The sequence below is a fragment of the Furipterus horrens genome, unplaced genomic scaffold (assembly GCF_987537825.1).
Source record: "Furipterus horrens unplaced genomic scaffold, mFurHor1.1.pri manual_scaffold_11, whole genome shotgun sequence".
In the NCBI taxonomy this organism is placed as follows: domain Eukaryota; kingdom Metazoa; phylum Chordata; class Mammalia; order Chiroptera; family Furipteridae; genus Furipterus; species Furipterus horrens.
In genome coordinates, this window is record NW_028327181.1 from 80956629 (window position 1) to 80983100 (window position 26472).

The 26472-nt window shown below is 49.7% G+C and overlaps 1 protein-coding gene across 3 annotated transcripts; it reads right to left on the reverse strand.

Annotated features, from left to right (window-relative positions):
* Positions 1–419: 419 nt before the first annotated feature.
* MPP3 (MAGUK p55 scaffold protein 3) lies at positions 420–25234 on the reverse strand. Of its 3 annotated transcripts, none has more exons than XM_090291626.1 (19): positions 25129–25234; positions 23904–23966; positions 23519–23637; positions 23185–23262; positions 21950–22030; positions 21569–21706; positions 18259–18340; positions 17084–17169; positions 15417–15491; positions 12611–12807; positions 10801–10865; positions 9627–9647; positions 8984–9025; positions 7735–7899; positions 7550–7630; positions 4807–4900; positions 4503–4611; positions 2928–3050; positions 420–862 (listed from the first exon to the last, which is right to left on the reverse strand). In XM_090291626.1, exons 2-19 carry the CDS (start codon positions 23926–23928, stop codon positions 686–688), a joined length of 1758 nt encoding a protein of 585 aa, XP_090147752.1. In that variant the 5' UTR covers positions 23929–23966; positions 25129–25234; the 3' UTR covers positions 420–685. The 3 variants fall into 3 exon arrangements, with proteins under 3 accessions (XP_090147752.1, XP_090147750.1, XP_090147751.1); XM_090291624.1 differs by lacking the exon at positions 25129–25234 and adding an exon at positions 24994–25080; XM_090291625.1 differs by lacking the exons at positions 8984–9025; positions 9627–9647; positions 25129–25234 and adding an exon at positions 24994–25080.
* Between the last annotated feature and the right edge of the window lie 1238 nt (positions 25235–26472).

Below are 26472 nucleotides of genomic sequence, written 5' to 3' on the forward strand. Positions count from 1 at the left end.
TTCACCTGCATGGAAGAATCCCCTTGGGCCCTGGCTGGTGTGGCTCAGTGGATTGAGTGCCAGCCTGTGAACTGGAGGGCTGTCAGTTCAATTCCCGGTCAGGGCACACACCTGGGTTGAGGGCCAGGTCCCTGGTTGGGGGCGTGTGGGAGGTGACTGATGTTTCTCTCACGCATGGGTGTTTCTCTCTCCTCTCTCCCTCCCTCCCACTCTCTCTGAAATAAATAAATAAAATATATATTTTTAAAGTCTTAAAAAAATCCTCTTGGGTAAAACAATCAATTTCCAACAAAGCTGGATACATGAAGTATCACCCTCTTTCTAAAGCTTACACCCCTGCAAATCGGTGCTGTGTAAATTCATCCCCCCCACACCCTGAAAACACAGTGGCTACTTAACTTTGCTATGGAGGATCAGGGTCAACTTGCCTCTGATACTTTAATGAATGAAATGTGTTATTTTGTGACATGCCCCCTTTTAACTCATATTTTCTGCTCCAGAGGGTTTTAGTGGAAAATGACCAAAACAAAACAAAACAAAAACAGGATTTTCCACATATACTCTTCTTAATGATGGAGTTCATGGAAAAGTCTGCTCCTCTGTACACTTGCAATTCCTTGATGGTAACATGGCTGGACGAGGTGGTCTTCCATGTCCTCTCCAACCTGGGTGTTCTGGGATACAGTTACCAGACCCAACTGATAGGAACCCAGTGAGTGTCCTTGCTCAGCTTCTCTAAGAGCACTCTGAGCTGGCTGTATGCACTCTGGAGATCCTCCTTCACCAGCACAGCGTCCACCAGGTGCCCGTAATGCTGGTCTATGAAGGCTGCAGAAGCAGACATTTCTTGCTGCTCTTCATCCTGCAAGGAGAGGGACACTTATGGAGCAACAGAGTGGTTCTCCCCCCAAAGAAGAAACCTACAGCCTGTGTCTCGGGCAATATTCCAACCACTAATCTTAAAGCGATGAGTGATGACTATGATCCATGAATAACCAACTGTGTATACAAAGAACAGAGTGGAGCGACAATATCCTATCAAACTTCCAAGAAAGTTAATGGGCAGTAGACAAAATCATTGTTCAGTCATTTGTTCACAAAATACCTACTCAGGTCCTATTAACTGCAAGCCATGATATGAAATGCTTTGCCTTGGGGGGGGGGGGGTGGCGGGGATGCTGATTCTATATCTGTGTCAATATCACACTTCCTGTCCAAAGGTATTTCCAGAGAAGTGGTACTATTGTGTTAGATGGCAATTTGGTTAAATAATTACAGGAAAGATCTATAAATAACAACATAAAAAGAAAAAAAAAGCGTTTCTGCAATCAAGTGGAGGAGAGGGAAGGCAAGTAAGGAACTCTAATGTCCTCTGAAGACTCCTAAATTCAGACTATAGAACTCAATTTTTCTTTTTATTTCCTCAGACCAGGGCCAAACATCCGCACAGGAGACAAAGTAGAGTTACTTAAAGTGCTGGGCAAACCCTGATCAAATTCCCATTTTCTTATGGTACCTGCCTTCTGTGATCAGATTGCTTTCCTAACACTTAACACTAAAGTCTAGAGAGCCAATGATCCCTTCTTTGCCAAACCCACACAATGTTGGCTGCTTCATTCAAAAAAACAAAACAAAACAAAACAAAAAACACCTCTAATAAGAAGAATTTAAAGCAGATCGTTGACTAGCAATTAGTTTGGTTCAGGGAAGAAAAGAAAGTGGCAGGTCCTCTCAAGGTAAAATTTTGAAACAAAATTTGCCACTTGCATTCAGCCACTGCCTTTTTATCTCTTTCCAGTCCCGTGTGGCCTTCTCTTCTCTGCTTCTAGGGGCTCTGTGTTTCAATACTGCCATGGAGGTGTGTGAAGTGTCCTCCCACAAAGAGACCCACCTTCCAAAATAGCACCTCCTCCTCTTCTTTCTGTCACCAATCAAAACCTGAGTCCTACTTCAGCAAGAGCCCCTGCAGTTTCATAAGACAGGCTCTGAGGGGCTAGGGAACAGGTTTTACCTGCTGTCACAAAGACGGCTGAGACCTAAGAGAAGGCTGAGGTCCTTTGCCTTCCTTCTCTCCCCAGGAAAGGCAAAACTAGATGAAATTGAGAGAAGCTTCCTAGTTCTCTACTGGATCTTGTGGGGCTCCTTTGGTACTCAAAAGCACTCTATGGCATCCTGGTGCTGCCCCTGGGTCTTCAACCCCACCTTCTCCACCCCTTATGCACACATCCTATAGACCCGTGTGCTGCTGCTGGAGCTCCCCCTCCTCCAGGACCCTCGTCATCCATTCTGGAAGCATTTAGCTAGTTGAGAAATCACAGAAGGAACATTTTTGCCACTAACTACCTCAGTCTTCCTAATAAATATTTGCATCTTGAAAGAACTCAAATCGCTAAATGGAGTAAAATGTGTGACATTTGTTTTGCAGCCACCAATCCCCTGAGTCCTTTTCCTGACCTGTAAAGGTGGAATGTTCAACTAGCTGCACTTCAGCAAGAGCCCCAGACCTGAACAGCAGGCACATGGGAAAGAGTCCCCTCGTGCTGCCTGCTGCCTCCACGTTGGATTAGCTTACTGCATTGGAACTTGGTTTCAATTAAAAACTACTTGGGTTTGGCTTAGGAGTTCAACAGATTTGTGTGGTTTTTCACACTCAGTCAGGTCCCCGATACATATCGGTCCCTATTTTCAGGGTGGGTGCTTATGGGAGGGAGTTGAGGGTAGGTGGGGAACCCAGGCAAAGCCACCCCTGTCTGAATTATAAGGCACTTCCAGTTGCTCCACCTTGAGCCTTCTGGTCACTTGACCAAGAAAGTCTGACCAAGAGGCAAAATGGAAAGATGGTCTTGTGCAGTAGGTCAAGCGTCCTTATGCAATGGCAACAGGCCCTGTTAAGCCTTTAGAAAAGAAATGATGAACTTTAAACTCACAAGTGGGGTTGCCGTGTCCTCACAAGCTGGGGACATAGGCGATGTCTTCTTTTTTTCCTGAATTGCAGGCTTTACAAATATAATATAGGGTTTGAACTCTGAGGTCCTCAGTTGTCTCAGTGCCTGAGGAAGAAAGTTCAAAAATATTATATACTTTGAAAATACTTTATTATGAAACATACTTTTCAAATGCTCGGTAATGGCATGCTTTATCACATGACCTCAATGGCAAAGTTTCCAATTACATAGTCATATGACAATGAACTTCAACTGGGCAGATCAATTGCTCATTTTCTCTCTCTCCATGTTGACTCTGAACTCAGCTGGGCCCTGAAGGCCTACTCGCTGAGAACATACATTCCAAAGGCTCAGCTCCAAGACTTGCCACTTTTCTTGGCTCTGACTCTGCAAGTTCTAATTAACCTTCTATGCCCTTCTCTACCTGCCCAGTCCTGATGGATGAGCCAAAAGGATTCAATGTGTATTCATTTAGTCAAACGCCATCAATTTGGGCTACACTAATGCAGAATACGTGCCATTGCAGAAGTCTCCTTATGCTATTCAAAGAAGAAAAGGTTTGCTAAGCAAATGAAGAGACTAAGAACTTGAAACAAACTGCAAAGACTTTAGAAGGTTTTCAATAAGCAAATCATTCTATTATTGCATTTTTTAAGGGCCTCTATTTGGAAACACTGGTATTAAACTGTTATATGTACAATCTGCAGCCAAAACAATAAAATCACTCTCCAAATAAAATCTTGAAATTGAGACTTTTAATATTGACTACCAACTCCCAATAGGTCTAAATTAGTGAGGGTTTTCTTTATATGTAATGTGCTTTTTGGAATCTGAAGCAAACTTCTATAAAATAAAGCCTACAGCTTATATCATAAAATCAGAGCTCTATTTCTATAGAGGAATTAAAAACAAACAAACAAAAAAAAAACCCCAGATTGAAGTCAAAGCTTGGAAGCACTTCTCAAAGACAAGGTTAAAAAGAAGGGTAGGCCCCTGTCAAGTACACAGCAGGGAGAGTATGCAGAACTGAAAATGTTTTTGAAGCACTTCACGACAGCGTCATGTCTCCTTCGTGCTCTCCTTTCCAACTGCTCTCCTGGCCGCCTCCCTCCCTGGTTCCCCAAGCCACTGATTTCACTTGTCCTGGTCAAGGAGGAAGTGCCCTGATGCCAAGAGCTGAGCCGCAGCCCCCACCTGGCCATTGACATCTAATTCCATGTCACATCCCAACCAGCCAGTCAGTGCCACCATCAACTGCATGACTTAGTCCATGCTGGGTTCCTATCCTGGGTCTCTGGGCTGCCGGCGGGGGGTGGGTGGGGGCGTCCATGGACTCCCAGTAATGTTTATGCATTTGTGTGTGTGTGTGTATGGAGGTGTATATTTTGGGATGCAAAGCTTTCATTAGATTCTCAAAGGGGGACCCCAGGAAATCTTAATATCCAGTGCTCTAGACTAAACATTTCTTAGGCTGAGGTCAAATATTCTGTAAAATGCACAACGCCCTAGTTTATACATTCCGTGAACAAAACACACCCAACTGGCCTAGGAACTCACATCTGGCTCCACATCCACCAAACAAACTTTGTTTTTGGCCATCACCGCCTGAATGGCATCCAGGCTGGTTCCATAGAGATTCTCCTTATATTCACCATGCTCCAGGAACCTAGCACACCACCAAAGGAGAAGAGGCTGTTAGTCCCTGAGGTTGCCTGAATTAGCACAGAAACATGAGTGGACCTCACACCATGACTTCTCTCCCACCTCCTCCATAAGCCCTCCCAGGAGTTCAGGTGACACACTGGTCAGGTGCGAAGACACAACTCCACAGAGGGCCACCTGGCCCATCAAGCAAACATACCTGTTGTGATGTATGTCGGCCTCAAATGCTTGCTTAGAGACAAAGTGATATTCCACCCCCTCCTTCTCATGGCTCCTTCGGGGCCTGGTGGTATCTTTTAAAGAAAGAAGAAGGAAAGCTGGGCAAAGAGATGTCACATTAGAGTGAGTGAGAACAGCAGCAAGCCTGTGCCCTTATTCAGAGTTCATTGCTGATGCGTATATAAACCAACGTCTTCTGTTCATCCAGGGTCCGTGTCAGGCATAGTGCCCTTCCCAGGCACATCCCTGATTCACACAGCTCTCTGATATAGGCAAAGGAGGCTTCCCACTTTGCAGGAGAGGAAACTGAGAGGTGTAGAGAGGTGAAGCGCCGTGCCAGTACCCCAGAACCGGCAGGGGGCAGGGTCAAGGTCTGCACTCTGTCTCATGCCAAGTGTATGCCCTTACCACCTTGCCAGGCTGCCTCATTGATGCTGTGGCTTTTCAAGAATCACTGAGGAGATTCCTTGCCCTAAACTTTTATTATTTCCTAGTCCTAATTGCTTTCTGAGAGCAGAGGAGGTACAAACACAGATGTATGTGCTGTATGCTTTTAATTCTTTATTAACTTTTTCATTTTGAGAGAAAAGGAGACATGAAGACAGACAGTCCCTTTATGGATGAGATGTGCTTCAGCAGAGCTGGCTCTCACACAGTTTTATAGCACATAGTATTTCTGATGGATTTTCCTAATAGAATTGAGATGCACACTCCTGGGGAAAAGCAGGCCCCCCACAGAACAAGTGTACACGAAACAGCACAGAGCTTTTTATGGAGCATTCCAAAAGAAAAGATGGGGTCTTGGAAGACAGTGTTTTCTGTCCCCAGGAAGCCACCCAGGGAGATGCTCTGTATTCTTCATGTGGTACCTTTGGCTCACCTCTGGCAGAGCTGCTAGGGCCACTCTTCTGACCATGTCATTCCCTTGCTTTAAAACTTTTATTCACCTACTGATTACATTCTGAAGACCTTAGATGAGTATATGAGACCCTTGTGGTCTGCCCAGCCTCCAACTCAGCTTCATCTCCCCCACATCATCCACACCAACTTCCCCAGCTCCTAACACTGCTACGCCAGGTCACACCTTCATCCCTTTGCATATATTGTTCCCCCTGTAAAAAGAATTCTTCCTTTCTTCTCTATCTGGAAAACTCCTATTTACTCCTCAAAACCCAGCATAAAGGTCACTGCCTCTAAGAAGCCTTCACTGATTCCCCCAGCTCTTAAATGCAAGGGAGAAAGTCACTTATCTGTGTGGTACCTGGAAGCAGGCAGGTCTGACCACCCAGGTACCCTTCCCTCCAGAGATAGATCTGAGGGTTTCAAAGTATCTGTGTGTGAGCAAATTCCACATGTCCTGTTTCAGTCCATCCTCTCAGCCTGGAACACCGTGGCCCCCTGAAACCTACCAGACCCATTACAGGTGTGTTGCCAAAATGGTCTCCCCAACCCCACACCTGTCTCCATTCCTGCCATTCCAAGTTGGGCTCTGGAAGACAATTCTGGCAACCCATAGACTCGGCTATGGGCCCTGAAGTCCAGGGGAGTGGCTTTGTAGCTGCCCTTCCTCAGAACACTCTGGAAAAGTCCCATTACTGCCACCACAGCATACCCTCTTGGTGGTCACCAGCTGCCCATACTGTTTCCCACTGAGACCAGAGGGATGGACAGAGTGTCCCACAGAAAGGAAAGGGACAGCCAAGGGCAGGAAAAGGCAGGTTGTCATGAATCCTGGTTAAGAATGAGACTGGGACTCTGGCTGGTGTGGCTCAGTAGATTGAGCGCTGGCCTGTGAACCAAAGGGTCGCTGGTTCGATTCCCAATTTGGCACATGCCTGGGTTTTGGGCCAGGTCCTCAGCTAGGGGCCTGTGAGAGGTGAGCACACATTGATACTTTTCTCTCTCTCTCTCTCTTTCTCCCTCCCTTCCCCTCTCTCTATAAATAAATAAATAAATAAATAAATAAATAAATAAGAATGTGACAGGCAGGCTGCCTGGGTTTGAATCTTGACTGTACCTCTTAACAATTGTGTGACACTGGGCAAGTAATTAACCTCCCTATGCCTCAGTGTCTTCCTCTGTGAATAGGGTGATGATAATCTTTCAGGGCATGGGGAAGGCTGACGAAGTGACTCACGCGAGAGCCCCGATACAGTTCCTGGCACTCTTCGTTCTCTTCCTCATCACATTCAGAACAAGAACCTCCCGCCTGTTGGATTTCAGCATCCCTGTCTGCCTCTGGACTCAGGAGCCACCCTGATGGGCCAGATCCAGCTATAAGGCAGTGCCCGAGCAATACTGCTCACGGGGCTCTCTGGCTTCTCTGCCTGCTCCCTCACCCAAGCAGAAAACAGGGGCCATAGGAGTCAGCCATTTGAAATAGGAGGCTGGAATGGCCCCCATTGCTGGGCACCCCTTGGTGTTGGGTTGAGGTTGTCACTTTGCCTGCAATGTGCTCTAGACTCACCTCCTGTCCCAGGCAGGAAATGGGCAAAGTGATTCTTTGGCTTCTGCCTCAGAGGGTCCTAGTGGATCACTGATAATGGGTCTCACCCCTCATGCCCAGGTCCCATGATCTGCCTAGTGCAGGTAGTGCTTGGCAGTTCCTCAGGCCCAAAGTAGAGATGAAGATTGATATGGGGAGTCAAGTCCCCATGAAACAATTCATGTGTAGGCCTGCAGTCCCCACCCCACGCCCCTAACACACACACAGGCTCTCTTACGTGGAACTGCAACACCGAAGTGCTGTGGGTTCTCTGCCACCACCTTCTGCTTCAGCTCGTGCAGCCGGGCTCCCAGAGACCCTGCGGAATGAAGGGAATGCTGGCCAGGGACACCGCTGAGCGCCCACCCCTCTCCTTCAAGGAGGAAACCAGCCCACTCCCTGGAGACGCAGGACATCACCTACCGATCAGAACCACCAGGCGGGGCCGCTTACTGGGTTGGTGCTGGTACCTGGTCACCTCCTCATAGGTCAGCAGCTCCGGAGACTCAGCTGCTGTGGACGCCTTTCCTTCCTGCGGGCTTCCCAGTCTCTCCCTGCGGCCCAGCCGGAAGCTCCTCCGAAGACCAGCTTTGGGGGAAGGGCACAGGGTATCATGACATTTCTCCACCTGGCCAGACCTGGAGGTGGGACTGAGTCCCACTGGCCTCTCCTAACCTCTTCCTGCTACAGGAAGGCATTGACCAAGGCACAGTAATCTGATGAAAGAGTGACTGCCTGCATCCAAATATAAGGTTCAAGGTCACTTTTAATTAGCATGTGACTGACCTTGAACAGGTCATCACCTCTCTGAGCCTCAATTTCCTTATCTTTGAAATGGAAATATAAATCTACAAATGCAATGTGTGGATTGGATCCTAGGTCAAGGGGAAATGATCTAAAGGATATTGTTGAGACAACTGGCAAAATGTTAATATAAACCCATATTAGATAATAGAATTGTATGTATATTAAATTCCCAGAATTTGCTAATAGTCCTAGGTTATATAAGAGAAAGTCCTTGTCCTTAGGGACTACATGCTGAGGTATTTAAGGGTAGAGGGACATGAAGTCTACAACTAAGTCTCACATGACTCCGGAAAAAACTATATATATAGAAAAAGGAAATGATAAAGCAAATATGGGAAATAACAACTGGTGAGTCGGGTGCAGAGTACATGGGAGTTCTTTATACAATTCTTACAGCTTCTCAGTAAGTCTGACATTACTTCAAAATCAAAAGTTAGAAAAAGTCTTTGCCTGTCTCTAAGGTCTTTGGAAAGACTGACCGAAACGAAAGAAGTGAAGGTACTTGGGAGACTGGTAACAGGCCCATTACTGTACGGTGGGGACGAAACCACTGGATTAACCACAGCTGAGGTCACAATAATGAACTCAGTATCAGTGTAGGGGTCCATGTCCCTTTCTTGCCAGGACTCTCTGCTCTGAGTGGTTGGGTGAACATTGAGGTGGGGGGCCCCACGGCCCAGGCAGGTCAGCCCCTCCTCTGCTGACAGAGATGGAGGAGAGATGTGGGTCCCACAGGCTGAGCTGCTCTTGAAAGGTTCCCAAGGCTCAGATCACACTGCTTTTGTCTCTCTCTGACCCAGGAGCACGTGGTGGGCTGTGCATGGGCAGGGGAGAGGATACTGAGGGGAGAGCCCCTGCTACTTACCCACATAATACCCTTTGAGGTACCCCTCACAGTCACAGATCTCTGGGAATCAAACAGAGAGGAAGGCCAGTGAGCTATGCTGGGCACAGACCCCAGCCCAGAGATACCTGGTCCCGGGATGGTCAGGAAGAGCCCTCCGGAATAGTGTCTCAGGGGGGCTCGGGAGAAATCCCATGTCCTGGCCACCCCAGAAAAACAACTTATTCTGTTCAGCTCAGTTCTCCAGCTCCAAATAGCCTTTCCAGGCCCTGGCAGGGGTTCCGGGCCAGCAGGCCCCACCCCAGTCCCCATGAGTTAGGACCAGTGTGAATAAGGAGGGAGGACTCACTAGCCCTGCCCCACTTCTGTCTCTTGTCTCCTACCCAGCCCAGTCACAGTCAGCCCAGTCGGAGTCCTGGGAAGGCTGAGAGGCTGAGCCCTGCGAGCCAAGCGAGCAGGGAGGGGCTCTGCCCCACCAGCTCTGCAGCCTCATGGAGCAGACCACCGATCCAGCTGGCAGGAAGGGGAGGGGTGTGCAAAGAGCAGGAGGGTACAGCCACCCCAGAGTGGGGCACGGGGTCAGGGAAGGACAAGCCCCTCCATCACCAGACATTTCACAGAAAAGGGGCCTTGTCCATGCGCAGAGGACAAATACCAGGCCTACCTTTGTCACAAGGCTGATCATCTGCGGTTTGCACAAAAGACAGATGGAACAGCGTTAGTGGAGGGGAACCAGGAGGCCCTGGGCCTCGTGTGCCTGAGGAGCCCTCCATCTGTTCCCTCCTCTCCTCCAGCAAACCTGTGATCGGAGCTTGGTGCATTATGAAACCATGGCTGGCTCTAATTAGTCTTCCTGTGTGTGTCTCATTAGCAGCCCTAAGAAAGCCAGCTCATCACTGGCATAAGCAGTCTCAAGGCCAATTTATTCAGCAGCCCTTCCAATTGAGAGCAAGTCGAGAAGGATGGCCGTGGGCAGTGCCACCAAGCCAGGGGAGCAGCTTCCTCCGGGATGGCTGGCGTGGGGAAGCTTCCTCTCCGTACCCTAACCGGGGATTCTGATCACAGGCCCTCTGGAAATGCAACCCCAGTCCCACTCCTTTGACCTCACAAGCTACTGTTTTCCCATCTCGGAAAGGAGATGCCCTGGCAAATACAAGGCAAGAAGGTAGGTGGACGCGTTTTCTAAAAGGTAAAATGTTACACGAAGTAGAGTTGGCAGATAAAATACCAAACACTGGATTGAATTTGAATTTCAGGAAAACAAGGAATTGGTGTGTAGTCTGTGTATACCCCATGCAATATTTGGGACATACTAAGAAATTATTTGCTGTTTATATGAAATTCAAATTAAACTGAGCATCCTTTATTTTTATTTGCCAAATTTGACCCCTCACACAGAGGCACAGGGTCACTCGTAGCTGTCTCCATTCCCTCCCCAAATCAGAAGTTCCTAAAGTGATGGGATCAGAGAGCCCCTTGGAAATCGAGTGAAAGCTATGGACCTTCTCCCAGACACAGCCAGCCAGGCATATGCATGCCTGCGCGCGCACACACACACACACACATGCTCACACAGAAGTCTACACACAATTTTGGGAGAGGTGTTAATATGCCCCCTAGAGTCATCTATGGGCCCCAAATATAGAAGCTCCTCTCCAGAGAATAGCTCCCCCCAACCTACCATTTCCTCTCCTCATCCCTCTCCCACCCCCTCCTTTCTTGGAGCTCAAGGACCCTCAGTACTCCCTCCAGCCCAGTGCCTGCTTCTTCCTGGCACAAAGCCCCCAAGTCCTGACCCCGACCCCTCCCTTAAGTATCATCCTTGCCACTCTACTCACAGGGGGGCTTCTTGAGGCTCTGGGGGCCTGGCAGGGTGCCCGTGGCTCTCCGGTAGCTCAGTCGCCTATGGACAAGGAGATGGACAGGCCCATGAGCCAGTCATGGGGAGTCTTAGAGAAAACTTGGAGAAACTGAGTGCTAATTCCAGAAGGAAGGCACAGCCTCCTGCTTCACACTGAGTTCCAGTGAAGAGGGACGTTTTCACGGGTGCTCAGTGAGCTCACAAGTGATAAAAAACTGAGTCTCTTGCTCTGGAAGAAGCTCGTTCGGCCCAAGAGGGTCACACACAGGGATCCAGCCCAGTGTCCATGGTCAGCAGTTGGTAGTTACTTTCCTATAACTGAGGAAAGGGAGGTCCCTTCACCTCTCAGCTGGCCTTCACATCCCTGAGGAAGCTGGAAATAGCAGGATTCCCAGGAGAGGCTGGGGGTTAAAAGTGACCCTAATTTAACTGCCTTCTCCCAACAGAGACCCCATATTATCCAATATGGTTGTTACTGGAGAGGTGGCTGCCAAGGTCTCATCCCTGACCTGAGAAAATGCCCAGGGCTCTTGGAGGTGTTTAGATTTTGGCATCTCAAGGCAGCTAAAGACCCTCCCCACCAAGACCCGTGAAACCAAAGATGCAGACGGGTCTGAGGCTCCCCTGAGGAAGGAGAGCTGCGGTTCTCAAGCTGCAGCACCACAGAATCAGCTGGAGCATCTGTGAGGACACAGAGCTCAGAGCCCGCTGCTGGAGTTTCTGATTTGGCAGGTCGGGGCAGGGCTCAGGAATCTGCATTGGTCACAGGTTCTCAGGGGATGCTGCCGTCCCTGACCTGGGGACCACATCACGAGGGCCCCTGGAATGGATGAACGAGGTCTGTTATTACCGCATTTCATACCCTGAAAGATGGGAAAGGGGAAGTGATGCAGTCTTAACTGCCAGCTCCTCTGACCCAGAACTGACACTTCTGGAAATCTGTCCTAAGGAAATAGTTTGAAATATGAGGAACAGTCTACACGCAAGATAATAACCACAGCCTTATAGCAGTGAAACACTGGAGAAGACTGAAAAGTAGGGAAGGAGTGAAGTCACTTAGGTATGACCCTTCCTCCAAGAAGCCTTCCCTGCATATCCAGATGAGGGCCAAACCTTTTACTATGACCTTGAGGAGCACTGTGTTCTCCTCCTTCACCCTCATCACATTTATATAAAGTATTCATTTGAACCACATAATGTGACTCTTCAGCTTAACTGTAAGCAGCCCACTGGATGGTTAGCATAATAAATACATTCATAATAAATACATTCTTGCTGCCTATGAATGAATATTGTAGCTCCTGATGAAATATTATCTAGCCACTAAAATCACACAATAACTAATAGGTAATATGTGGAAAATGCTGGTGACAAAATATATAGTTAAAAAAAAAAAGCAAGACCTCAAATTCTATATGCAACATTCATGTAAAAAGCACAGAAAGGAAATAAATCATGCTGTTTAGATTGTGGCAAGACTTCGGGTAATTTTCTTTCCCTTGTCCTCCTCTTCCTTATTTTTATATTTTATCTGTCAACTTTCTCTAAGTATGTATTATACAATATATATTAACTTAATAACATATATTTTTATATATTTATTTAAATCTCAGTCATCGCCACTGGCTTTGGGTCAGGAAGAACAAACACAAGTACAATTGCTACTCACCTCAAGGAAAAACATACAATGTGCCCCTCTGGCTGCGGGGGCAGAGATTTGGGGGTTTGTCATGTACCTATACTTCTGCCTCTCCAGAACCACCCCTTACAACACACCCCAGACCCACCTTTCCTGGAACTGCTTGGAGGGAATAAGTCCAGCTCGAAGGTTGGTGTCCCCCACTCGCTTGGCCTGCCACCAAGTGGGGTCATCCTGGCTCACCACCTCCAGGACTTGTCTGCGCTGGAAGGGCAGGCCTGCCTCCTGGCAGGGAATCGCCCGGTCCTCCCGTGGGTTGTAGTGGAAGAGGGCCCGCATGAACACCTACAGAGGACAGGTTCAAGTGAGGCAACCTTCAACGTGGAGGCATAGATGTGTCTACGCCACACTGAAGGCCAAATGATAGCTACCATTCACGATTAGGAAGAATAAGCAGCCCCAAGAATAGAAAGCTAATCAGAAATACACCACACATATTTTCTTATTGTTCTTCAACCATTTGGGATATTATAGTTGGGAAATCCCACAAGAACCAGAAAATTAATAGATAGGGCCCCATGTCTGAACTTCTTTTTCCAACCTAAACATCACCTTAGTTACCTGATCTGCTGTCCTTAGCATACACAATGCAACAATTAGTCCTGGGAACAAAAAGTAAAGGCAAGCACAATCTGTAACTCAAATGTGATTTTTGATATGCTAACTCTCCCTAATGAAGTCAGCAGTCATCTGTTAAATAAGTAAACTAGATGTTTTGGTAAAAACACAAATATCAATAAAACTACCATTACTGATTCCTTGCCATCATTTTTCAATGGGTGCTTGATACCCATATTTTGTACAGTTCAATCCTGGCTCATCTGTCACATACTTAGCCAACCCCCAGCTCTCCCCTTTACTCTGAAGTCAGCACATCTAGAGAAGATGGTGGGAAGACACAGCATTTTGTCATATTTCCTTCTTCTTTTCTATAATTTGGTGGTGGCAGGGATTTATTTCTATTTAGAATCAATTACTTTAACAGCAAATAGACCAAAAGAAGAAGAAGAAGAAGAAGAAGAAGAAGAAGAAGAAGAAGGAGAAGAAGAAGAAGAATAGGCCAGAGGTATCCTCAGACCAATAATTTTTCCACATTTTTCATCTCCTGGCACACATAAACTAATTATTAAAATTCTGTGGTATGCCAAAAAATATAGTTTTTGCCAGTCTGACAAAAAATAGCTATAATTTTTATTCATCCACAGCGGATGGCTATTGTGTTGGCTGTTGTCATTTTTTCATCTGACAATCTAAGGGAAAAGAGGTTAGTGCTCCTGACTAAATAGTCAGGTATTGCATGTTTTAAAAATTCTTGTGGCACACCAGTTGAAAATCGCTGCCTTAGACAGATCCAACTCATATTCCTTTACATGTCCACCAGAAAAGATTCAGTAAGAACTTTGTAAGACACAGTAAGAACTTTATGAGGATAGACACTGTCATCAAGCCACGAATGTTAGCAGGGTCCCAGGCATTCGGAAGAGAGTATAATCTTAAATGGCCAGCTCAGATCAAGCTTCTGGCTTAAGAAGAAATACTTAGGAAGGATGGGCTAAAGGGCAGGAAAACCAAGTTCTCTCCCTGTATCAAATTAAAACCTTCAGTAGATGCATATGGGGATGACACTAACTTGTCCCAGGAAGAACCAACCGTATTATGTATACCCTGGGATTCAGTGGAAGAGTGCAAATAAGAAACAAGCCACAAAAACATTATCTCTTCCTTTGCTGATAAAACAAAAATCAAACTAACTAACATCAGAGACATTGTCCATTCCTAATCCCTATTCATCAAAATATTTATTCTATGCCAGGTGCTGGAATGTCCCGCCTTTCATGTGCTCAGTACTGGGAGGCTGGGGCTGGGAATCAGTTCTCTTGAAAACTTGGCTGCTTCCTTCCATCCACCAATGGAAAGTATGTAATCCATTACATTCTCCTGTCTGCCTTGGCTGCCAGGGAAGTTCAGATCGAAATTTACTTGAAATCCAATAATGCCCTCTTCTGGCCTCTCTACCACCACCTCAGCCCAGGTCTTAGCCACCTCTCCATGGGGCTTTCACAAGGGCCTCCAACCAGGTCTCCCTGCCTCCAGTCCCCACCCGCTCCACCCTCCTCCATGTGGCTACCCCAGGCGCTTTCCAAAACACAAGTGTGGTTGATGAGGTTGCATCACTCCCCTTAAAAAAAAGAAAAGAAAACAATCTTCAAGGTCATTTAGAAGATGCCTAACCCAGCCCCTCTCAACCCGGGACTCCACCCCAGTGATCTTTCTCCCTGACCCCCAAACATACTCCTCTCCATTACTTTGAGCTTCTGTATATGCGGACCCCTCTGCCTGAACTCCCCCCCCCCCCCCCCCCGTCTTCCTCGCCAGGGACCTACTCATCTTCACTTCCTCAAGCCTCACTCCTCATGCGTGCTGTGTGACACCTTCCATGGAGCCTGTACAGAATCTCTCCATAGCACCTACCACATGGCAATGAAAGACTTGTCCCCAGCCTCCCCATCTAAACTGGGAATCCTCAAAGCTCTTAATCGACCCTGTTACCAGCATCTGGCAGAGCACCAGGCACAGAGGAAGTGCCCAAAAAAGGTAGGCTCCACAAAGAATTAAACAAATGGCAGTTACTTAATTGGTCCCAAAGCCAGCACATTGGGTACCTTCTCTTTCTCTTTATGGTCCCGATTTTCTATTTCAATTAAAATGTATTAATAAGCTAAGTCAGGTTCTGTTTAAAAAGAGGCAGGGTACAAATAAATGAGTCACTTTGTGATGGAATTACAATCTATCAAGCCCACATTCCAAAGACCAAATAGATGTATGATCTCTTTCTGAATGACCGGTTCAAAGGCTGGGCTGGAGCCCCTCCCCTACCTCCAGCTCCCCCATACCTTGCTCTCCTTTAAATGGTCCTCCTCCTGGGTGGCTGGGATGATTTTCAGGGTGATGGATCCCTGGGATTGAGCCTGAAAGGAGAGAGAGCACAGGCTTATTGTCTCCTAGGCCTAACCCTCCATGAGTTCACATCTTACTTCCCAGGTCGGAAAACTCACGTTCAGAGGCAAGTCCGACTCACTGTCTCCCCTGTGACCCACCTTCTCTCGTGGCACCAGTTAAATTAACAAAGCAAAATTCAAAACCAAGTCCCTGCATTTTCAGACAAAGGGCCGCAAGATTTTCAATGAGAGCCCGAGGACAATGCACACACCAGATCCGAGCTCTGCACCCCTCCCGTCCTCCGGTGCCCCAAAGGGCTGCCCTTCTTCCCTTCCTCTTGGTCTCTCGGATGACTTGGAGTACCTCATCCAGCGTCCTTTTTCCCTTTCCTACCTGATTTCGGGCTGGTTCCCAACCAGTACTTCCCTCTTTGCTCCCATCTTCCCCAGTGGGCTCTCCAATCACAGGCCGCTCCCACCTCCCCAGGGGTTCCCCTTGCCTCTGCCTGACAGAAACCCTGCACCCCCATGTGAGGGGCCCATGAGGAAGAATGCTGTCAGCCCAGGACAGCACATCTCACCCACTGGTCTCCCTGGCCCTGCACCGCCCTAGAATGCAAGGAGGTCAGTGCCCAGAACCAGGGCAAGGCCAGTGAGACAGGAAGACTGAAGAAGCTGCCTGCAACCAGGGCCCCTACCATGGGGCCTTAAAGAGCCAGCTTCCTCTCTTCGGGTCTCATCCTGTTTCTGTCCCCAAACCATCAGAAGTTAGCAACGAGTGTCATGGTCAGGGAGATTGCTGAGGATACAGAGGACAGAACTATGATTGGGGTTCTTTATAATTTCAGTTTCGACTTGAACTCCCAGAATGGGTTCTGAAGGCTTCACATGCCAGCACAGATGTGAAGTGCTGTATCCTTTGCCAGATGTTTACATCCTAATAATCGCCACACGTAGAATGAGAAACCATCTGTCCTTACCTTCCAGGGAAGGAAATTGAAACTCAGAATGATTTGATGACTTGCCCAAGTTTGCATAGCTAGAAAGCGGCAGAGGCAAGATTCAAACCCAGGACCAGCTGAACCCAAAGCCCTTGCTTGGGTCCTCCTGTGCTGCAACCTCTTACATCCCAAGACCCTTTGGAAGCAGGGACCCTTTTGAAGGGCGGGGTCTCCCAGAAGGATCCTCAGGAAAGGGAGCTAGGGGTTGGGGGGTAGCTGTGCTGAAGAGAGGGTCTGCGAGAGGCAGATGGACTAGAAGCTTAACTCCTCCTGTCCCCCCACCCCTGCCATACCCTGCCGCCCTCCCATAAAAACAGGGAGACTGAGCCCTGACTCGCGTGGTTCAGTTGGTTAAGCATTATCCTGTAAAACGAAGAGCCGCCAGTTCAATTACCAGTCAAGGCACATGCCCAGGTTTCAGATTTGGTTCCCGGTTGGAGGGGTACAAGAGGCAACCGATCGATGTATCTCTTGCACATCAATGTTTCTCTCCCTCCCTTTCCCTCTCTCTAAAGAATAAATAAAATCTTTAAAATAAAAATTAAAAAAGGGGAGACTGATCCAAATCCACCCCGGCCCCAGGAAGCAGCACCGAACCCCCAGCACGCATGCATCACGGACCAGAATCTGGCTGATCTCGTCGGGCCGCTTGTGCAGGACTGTGATCCCATTCACTTCCCGGAGCTCATCCCCAACGTGGACCAGGCCTAGGAGACACAGGAGTGACCATCAGCACAGCAGTGGGGCCTCAGCCCCCAGAGCTCAAAGCTGAGCATCACTGGGACTGGGAATAACTGAGTCCCTACTGTGTGCTGGATGACTCACTAGGCATCACAGCCTCACAATCACCCAGAGAAATCTCCAGTGTACAAGTTGGCAGCTGAGATCCAGAAAAATTATGCAACTTGCTCAAGGCCAAGCTGTAAGAAATAATGTAGAAAGACTATGTTCTTTCTGCTGTAACCTCTTCTTTAAAAATGTCATTAGCTTTTCCTGGTTTTACAGACACACTCCAAGAATGCCTTTGAATCTTAACAGGAAAATTTAGGAGCACCAGGGAAGATGTCATCAAGCGTGTTCAACGCCTCCACTTTAATGACAAGTGTCTCTGCATATTGGGCCCTATTTGCTACTGAAAGTGGACCCAGCTGCCTTAGGAGGTGGTTATGGGTGTGGGATCTGGGGCCCACCTAAGACCTGCTGAATCAGAATCGCCTTTTAACAAGCTGCTAGGGTGGGGGGGCAGGGTTCCTGTGCTTGCTCATGTTTGAGAAGCTCTGGCCTATGATTCTTCACATCAATGATCCCCCAGACTTTTGGGGAAACACCCCCTCCACACCAGGAGCTTCGCCCCCAACTCAGGAGTTCTTCCCCACACAGTGATTTGCAGCTTGTTTTCCACCCAGACAAATCAGGGACATGAACCCTCCCCTTATCAATAGTGGCAAATAGGTGGTGGAAAGGGTGTCCCTGCCCCCCAGTCAGGAATTACCAAGCCCATGCTATATGCTTAAATACTACAGTCCTCAAGTCCTCAGGCTTGGCTAGTGCATGAGCCCTTTTGGTCCCCCCAAAGTACTCCATGCCTGAGAGACTTTCAAACATTTAAAATTTCTACCTGGCTTGTGAAAAAGAAGAGGATTCTAGCCCCACTCCCCCACTCCCACACTCCCCCACTCCCAGTACAACCCAAACAGGTGACAGGATAGGAGGGGGAAATGAGACCTGTGGTCAAAGGAGGGAGGCTGGGGGATGAAGGCCATCACCTCAGCCAGGAGGTCACTGATGCCACTCACCACTCCGGTCTGCGGCGCCCCCTCGCATGATCCTGGCCACCACGACAGCCCCTGAGTGCTCATCCCGTCGGATGGTGGCACCCTGCGTCAGAGACAGAGCCGGCAGGCTCCTCAGAAGCAACCCCAAACCTCAGATTCCAATACTCTGAACCCAAAAGAGCCCCCCCTCTGTCACCCACGGGGCAGATCAGTGGGGACCTTTCCAATACTGAGAATACAATTAAACTGACATCTCTCATTAGTGTAGCACAGCACTTTACAGTTTAAACAAAGCACAATAACGCAGAGATGGTCTCATTTCAGAGATGAGGGGCAGGGCTTGGAGAAGGTAGGCATCCTCAAGGTCACCCAGCTGAGAAGCAGTCGAGCTGTTTATGATGCTGAATTCAGAGCTCCCTCTATCATATCACAGCCCCTGCCTTCTGCAAAGACATTTAATAATGAGGAGAGTATGTGCCAGCAAATTCTCATCCTGCCTCTAACCAATCACAGGGTTACCGGGCCTTCTGCTGCTGAGAGGAACCAATTATGCCCCAGACAGAGCTTTGGGACCAGGAGTTGGTCCATTAAGCACAGAAGAGAGGTTACCTAGGACGAGGAAGGCTAAGGAGCCCTCAGTTTTGTGCACCATGCAGGCTGGGCAGTGGCAGGGCAGGGTGGCAGTCAAGTCAAGAGCTAAGGTCCGGAGCTGGACAGTCCTGGGTTTGAATCCACTCTGCCATTTACTAAAAGCATGAGTCCTTAGCAGGGAAGCCCTTTATCCTCTCCTTGTCTGTTTCCTCTGGGGTGTGGGATAACACGTAACTCAGGGGTATGCACAAGGATTATATTAGGTGATACACACAAAGTACTTAGTATACAGTAAGTGCTCAATAAATGCTATTATTGGTTGTAACTGTAAACACATTAGTAACACTTATTATGAACTTTGTTCATGCCATCTATTTGAACTACATAAGATAAATATTGCTAGAAAGAGAGGTCATTAACTGAGAACCCTGTGGCCTCTTGTCCCCTAGAACTTCACGCCTTCCAGCATCTGTGTCCATCCTTTCCTCTCTCCCCCATCTCAGTGGAGGCGCTCCTCCTGCCTTGACTGGTCCCTCTTCCCCTCCCTCCCCATTCTGCGTCCTCAATGCCCCTTCTCTGCTGGCTCCTTCTCCTGGCCGTAAAAATGGTTATCAACTCTCTCTCAGCATTAAAAAGCCTGCACCCCCATCCAGCAGAAGCCAATCTCTATTCTTTTGGAGCAAGCTTCTTTTTTATTTTTTTATTTATTTTTTTATTGTTGTCCTATTACAGTTGTCCTAATTTTCCCCTGTTGCTCTCCACTGCCCCACCCCCTTCCCCTGGAGCAATCTTCTTAAAGACACCGTGTGCATCTGTCCTCTCTGCTTCCTGCTTCACTCACCCCTGCAACCTCAAATGCACCAGCAAAAGCACCTGAGACGGGCCAGTTGCCTCGGCCAGTTGCCTCGCCTAGTCTTCTCTCCTCTGATCACCCTCCCTCTGGAATTCTCTCTCAGCCTGGACCCTGGTGACACCTCTCTTCCAGTTCTTCTCAATGACAAATCATCTCCTTGCTGAGTCCTCCTCTCTCTGTCTTTTAAATGTTGATTAGAGGGCCAGGATTTAGCCCTGGACCTCTTCTGGTCTCACTCTGTGCACTCTTAATCCAGGAGGTCTTGACTTCCCAGGTGCAATTTTAACCCCTCCTCGAATTTGAGGGCTGCCAAATTTATATCTCTGGGCACATAATCCTTCTACCTGCTGGGCATCTCCACTTGCGAGTCACACAGGCCTCTTGAATTCAGTGAGCCCTAAGCCCCTCCTTATTCCTGCCCCAGAATGATGGCTCCAGCACCCACCCGGCTGTCCCAGCAGACACCTTATCCTCAGTGTCTTCCCAGCCTCCTACCCAAACTGTGGCAATCACAAAGCAGCATTAATTTTATTTCTGAACTATTTCTTGGTTTTCTCTTCCCTATTCCCACAGGCCTACGTCAAGACCATTTCTAAACCTCATGTATCTGGCTGCCACCTGCAAACTGATTTTCTGCTTCTGGCCTCACTCTGCAGATCACTTTCTACCTGGTAACCAGTGTGATCTTATTTCATTGCAAATCTGGCCATGCTCTTTCTTACTTAAAGCCTTTCCATGGCTTTGCACTGCCTTCAGGATCAAGCTAAGTAACTTTGCATGGGCGAACAATCAGGTTCTTCCTGATCTGCCACTGCTCCGGCCTCACCGGTGGTTCCTTACCTCAGATGTGACCTTCTGTGTCTGCAGCAGGCAGTTCAGAGCTGCCTTGGATATACATGCTGTCTGCCTTCCCATGATTTGCTCATGCAACCTGCTGTGTGGAATGCCCTTCCTCTCCCTTTTCCTTCAGGAAAATTCCTGCTTCTTTTTTTTGGAATTTGGCATGGGCATCACCCCTTCCAGGAAACACCCAATCATGACCTCCTGTGATCTTCCAAAGGGCAAGGACTTAATCATCTCTGAACTGCCTGCACCCAACAGGGTGCCTGGTACACAGAAGAGTACCCATGTGTTTACCGCAGAGGGCTGACAGTCCCATTGTGAAGGGAAGGAAATAGAGGCAGAGGAGGGATCCCACTCTGTTTGCAGAAGCGGCTCATCTGAGGTCGTTTGGTGCAAGCTGACAATGGAGAGGGCCAGCTGTGGTATTCTCAGGGCAAGCACTCAGTCCTCTGGACTTCCCCTACTTCCCTCCATCTAATAAACAACTGTGTCCCTCTGCTCGGTAAATCAATGCTGAACCAGGACCGAGATGATAACCATCTGTCAGCTGGGGAGAAGAATGGCTGCTGCCCTGTGCTTCCTGGGTATTCAGAGAAGGGACTGGCAAACTTCTTCTGTAAAGGGCCAAATGTAAATATTTTAGGCATTGGGAACCACATGATCTTCTTTGCAACTACTCATCTCTGCCATTGCAATGTAAAGGCAGCTGCAGACAATATGGAAATGAACAGAATGGCTGTGTGCCAATAAAACTTTATTTACAAAATATGGCAGTGGGCTGGGTTTGGCCCTTGGACCATAGTTGGCCATTTCAGAGCATGATGATCAGTTGTGCAGGTTATTTATTGCACAAGGGAGCTTGGCCACAGGTGAGAAAGCTGTATCTACCCAGAGAAAGGAGCACCCTGCCCACAAAAGTATTGCAGGGACTAGGGACAACCCTGAAAAAGCTGCTATCTCTCACTCCAAAGGCTTCAGAAGGATCCCTTCCCAGTTTTCTGGGTGGAACAGGAAAGGGTAGGGAAGGGGGGGGGTGCCACATACCAGGGGTTCCTTGTTCTTCACCAGGCGGACAATCTTCACTGATTCTTCTTCAAAATCCTCATCAATATTATCAGGCAGAGTGGGGAGAACAGGGTCAAAATTCTTCTGGGCAACTGTGTCATGAACCATGAGCATGGCCTGTCAAGAAAGCAAGAGGAATGAAAGGCTGGCCCAGAGCTCCCAGGAGCCAGGGGGGCTTGGCTGGGAAGTGGTCTGGGGGGTCTCAGCATTCATGCCAGAGAGACAACCACCCCAGACACTGACATTGAGGATCCCACACTCAGAAGTCTCCTTTCCTCAGTCTCACGACTGCATGCTCCCTCCTGCCCCCATCTCGGGAGACACAGGCTGTGTGGGTGGCAGGGACTGCAGCGTGACTACCCTGAGGTGGGGGGTGGACAGCAGCTGGAGCAGCTCCCTCTCATCGCTGTGCACTGAGGCAGCCTGAAGCTCCTCCATCACCTGTAGGGCAACAAGACAGGAGGCTGTGGGTGCTTCACACCTGCTGGGAGTCACCAGGGAAAACCCCATTCCCTGGGCCTCAGACCCAAGGGCCCTCCCGGTGACTGCTACAGCACCCAGGGCACATCGGACCCTTGGCCACCCAAGACTGCAGCTCCCAGGGAAATCACACCAGGGATCAGAAGAGCTTGAGCAGCTCCACAGGACAATCCTAATGGGTGCTAACGTATGAAGCCCTTGACTGGGCGTCATTTGCTTTATGTGGACCTTCTCATTTAACTCTCACAATGAACTAGATGCAGCGGGCACTCTTATTTTGCCATGTTACAGATGAGAATTAAGTAAGAGATTAAATAGCTTGCCCAACGTCACAAAGCTGGTAAGTGGCACAGCCGGGACTTGAACCTGGGCTTCTCTGGCTCCATTATCTGAGCCCTCACCACTGTACTATTTTATAGATGAGGAAATTGGGGCTTAGAGAGGTTGAGTGACTTGTTTAAGGTCACAGAGCTGGTAGTAGAGGCAGTGCTGTGCCTGGGAGCCTGGCAACCTGACATAATCCTCATCACATTCCATGGAGGAGAAGGGTGCTGCACCCTTCCCTTAGCAGGCCATCTCCTGGGGTTAGGCGAGTTTATTAAGGAGCCAGACTTAGTAATCAACAGGGACTGCTTTCCCTCCCTGTAACATGGGGGACTGATCCACAAGAAATTAGGAAGGATTTCTTTACAAAACAAGAAGCCTGAGCCAGTAAACAAGACACATTGCAAGTTCCTCGCCCCCAGGACTCCACAATGGGCCTCCGCAGCATGCCATCTTGTCTGACCTATTCATATTGCCAGTCCTCAACAGTTCGGGGACAGTGGATCTGATCCAAATGCTCTCATTTCGCAGCTAGAGAAACAGACTTTCTCGGGAACACACAGTAAGTGGGTGTCATCATGTCACCATGTCCCCCAGCCCAGTTGAAGGCTCACGAGTTCTTCCCAGACTGTTAGGAGGCCCAGGGGGGGAGGAGGAAATGAGACACTCTTCACATTGGGGCTCCCAAGTCCCAGTGTTCCCTGGCTAAGCAATGGTGATGAGGCAAGATGATGGAGCACTGTGGAGTGAGGGGGAAGGGCTGACCCCGGAAGGAAAAGCCTGGGGCTTACATCCTCGGCGAGGGCCACAGCGCTGTGCAGAACAGGGGTTGGACTTTGCCTCTCGTAATAGCGAAGCTTCTCGTGAATCTGCAAAGACAGCCGATTTCTGGCTGGGGCCTCCCAAGCCAGCTGCCTAGATTTACCCTGGACACCACATGGCCCGCCCACAGCTGTAGGGCTGCAAACTGGGTCATCCATGGGGCAACATAAGAGAAACCCCTGCACAGTGGGCTAGTAAAGACTTTCCTGGGCCAGGGCAGCGGCGAGGATGACCTCCAGGAAGCACAGCTAGCTAGGAAGACCTCTAGAAACCCTCACCAGAAGGGATGAAATGGGGCTTTACCTTCATTAAGTAACTTAGGCTTTTCTCACTGAAAACATCCCTCAGGAAGCCCATCTCTTCCTTGTGGTTGGAGTCAGGTCTGAGCTGAGAGGTCAGCAGCGCCAGGGTTTCATGTAAGCCTGCAGAGAGCGTAAGGAAAACAAAGTAGAGCAAATGCAATGGTACTTCCATTGGGACCCCCAGCGGGAACCCGCAGCGGACCCCCAAACAACACTTCAGCCCTGTCCTGTGACCATGCTCTTCCCAGGCTCTCATTCCCAGGGCTTGGAGGCATTGCAGCTCCTGAGAGCCAGTGCTGACAGCAGCCTGCTTTCTTCCCAGCCTGGCTGCCAGGCAGGTTCTTGTCTTCAGGGCCCTGGAGGCCCAGCCCCAGGGAGGCACTCACCAGAGTCCTCGGACAGCACCGGCATGTCTGTGCTGGTCAGATCCCCAGCTCTGCCTGTGGATTCTGGGAGAAAAGCGGGGAGGGGTGAAGTTCCATCAAGCATCTTCATTCAACAGTGATTACACATCTACTGTGTCTGTCCCTGGCCAATATGGGGACAGAAGGCTTGGGAACAAATAACTCTGCTCACTTTTTTTTCAGAAAGGAAAGAAAACAGATTTGCTGAGTGCCCTCAACGTACCAAGCATTGTATTGGGTGATTTCATATGACGTTTTTCTTAACCTGCACAAAGCTCTGAGGAATGAATACTTAGTATCACTTTACTGATAAAGAAACAGAAGCTTGGATGAATTCAGTAACTTGCAGGCCAGAATCCAAGTGGCCCCTGTCTGACAGTGGGCGCATTCCTCCGTAGCGTCCCCCTTCTCCTGTGACCTTCTAATAGGCCTTGATCAAGTCCCTTGCCTCTCACACCTTCAACAAGTACCTGGCTGGGCCTACAAGCTCCCTCCTTTCTCTGCATTCCTCCAGCCCCAACCTGAAGGGAGCTTCCTCCTCGAACAGAGCATACAGAGGAGGTGGAGAAATGAGAGCGCAGGTGGAGGAGCCCTGACTCAGAAAGCCCCCCAACGTGCTCTGTAGCACGTGGACCTCAAAAAGTCCTCTTTCAGAAGGGGACCGGGAGAGTAATGATTCATTCATTCTGAAAACCTGGGCCACCCCCACTGCGCCCGAACGCTGGTGACACTAAGACGCAGAAGAATGGTACCCGGACCTCCCGCCACCGCAACAGCCCTGCGCCCCCCGCCCCGGCCGCCCCCAAGCCGGGCTAGCCCACTGGCTCTTCCTAGCTGAGCCCCCCACGCCTGCTCCTCCCAGGCGGCCAAGCACAGACTCCAGCTGGCTTTCGGAAGGAACCTGTGGGATGAACAAGGAGCGAGGCTGGGCTAAGGAGAGGCGAAGCCTGGGGGACGCTGGCGGGGCGGTCTCGGAGGATGCCGAATGGCTAGAAAGGAGAGGGGCGCAGGGGGTGGAGAGTGCGGGAGGGAAGGCCGGGGGCCATGGGGAGGGAACTCAGCTCCCCCTTACCCCCAGCTAAGGACTCGGTGGGCCGCGAGGCTGCCGTGAGCACGAGAGGCGGGTCTCGGCCCATGATCCGCGCCCCCGCCGGGCCCCTCCCGCCGAGTCCCCAGTCCCTTGTCTGTTCCCTGCGCGGGTTCCTACCTGGGCGCGCCGGGATCTCCGCTCCAGCTGGGGAGCCGCGCGGGGGCCGGGAGCCTCGGCCGCCGCTGGCTCCGCCTTCCCGGCCCCTCCCTGCAGCGGCCGTGCCGGGCGGGGGCGGCGGAGCCGGAGGAAGCGAGGCTCGAGGAGGAGGAGGGAGATGGGGGTGCCGGAGGAGGAGGAGGAGGGGGAGGAGCAGAGGCATCTCAAGGCGTCTGGCACCGCCAGCCCTCAGCTGGCCCAGGCTTCGCTCTTGCGCGTCGCTTACCCTCCTACTGTCCTCCCACCGAGCCCCGAGGAGCCCCCTGCCTATGTCCCCCCACAACCCGGGCACAGAGCCAGCCTTCCGTGCTGCCCCCACCGCCCACACATACCCACTCCCAGCGTGAGGCGGGGTGGACGCTTGCTTGACCTAAAATTACATTTTGCAAACATTTGTGGAGCGCCCTCCAAGTGCCAGGCACTGTGCCAGGGGCTGGGTGTTCTAAGACGACAGAGACAGAGATCCTGGATTTGAGGGGCTCCCAGGCCAGGCGGGAGATGGGTCAGACGCGAGGCCAGCTCGCTGTCACAATACAACGTGCTGGAAAAGATTTATCGGTGCCCGCTGCCCTGGGGGCGAGGAGAAGTAAGGGAGGGAGAGGTTGGGCTGGGGAGACCCAAAGGCTCAATTCTGCTCGAGTGCGGGAGGGAAGGGACCAAGGGGGAAGAGGGGCGGCTTGTGCGCGGGGACTCGGAAATGCCCATGAGGATCGCTGACTTTTATTGCGCGGTCCCAGGCACTCCTCAAATCCCTTCGCAGCACATAAACAAACCCCTGAGGTAGAGACCATTATCTCTGCTCTGTAACTAAGGAAACTGAGGCTCTGGAGTGGAAGGCTGCGTATGGGGGAGAGGGCAGGAGCTGGCGGGACAGTGAGCAGGTGGTTGTGAGTACTGGAGGGTGAGCAATGGGTGAGTCCCTTCTCCTCTCCCCCAGCAGCAAAGAAAGGGCCAGTAGCCTGCAGTGCATGGGGGGGGGGGGGTTGTCGGGTCATGATTACATTTTCCCCCCTTCCTCAAACATCCACACCAGTGCTTCTCCAAATATAAAGTGCCTATGAATCATCTAGGGTTTGCGTAGGGCTGAAGCCCTGCCGGATTCTGCATTTCGGAAAAGCTCCCAGGGGATGAATGTTCCTTGACTTAGGACCTCACTTTGAATAAAGAAAGACCACAGGAGATACAGTTCTACCTGGGGTGCTTAGATATCAAGAGCCATGTGATGTAGGATCAAATGATTTTTGACAAGGGCACCAACACAGGATACTGGGACAACTAGATTTTCATGCTTATATATGCGGGGAG

Coding starts and splice junctions, on each gene's coding strand:
- MPP3 (XM_090291624.1), bottom strand. CDS start 25,057: ATGGGCCGAGACCCGCCTCTCGTGCTCACGGCAGCCTCGCGGCCCACC. Junction 4,612..4,806: donor GCCGACATACATCACAACAG/GTATGTTTGCTT, acceptor GTGGTGTGCTAG/GTTCCTGGAGCATGGTGAAT. Junction 863..2,927: donor AGGACACGGCAACCCCACTT/GTGAGTTTAAAG, acceptor CTCTCCTTGCAG/GATGAAGAGCAGCAAGAAAT.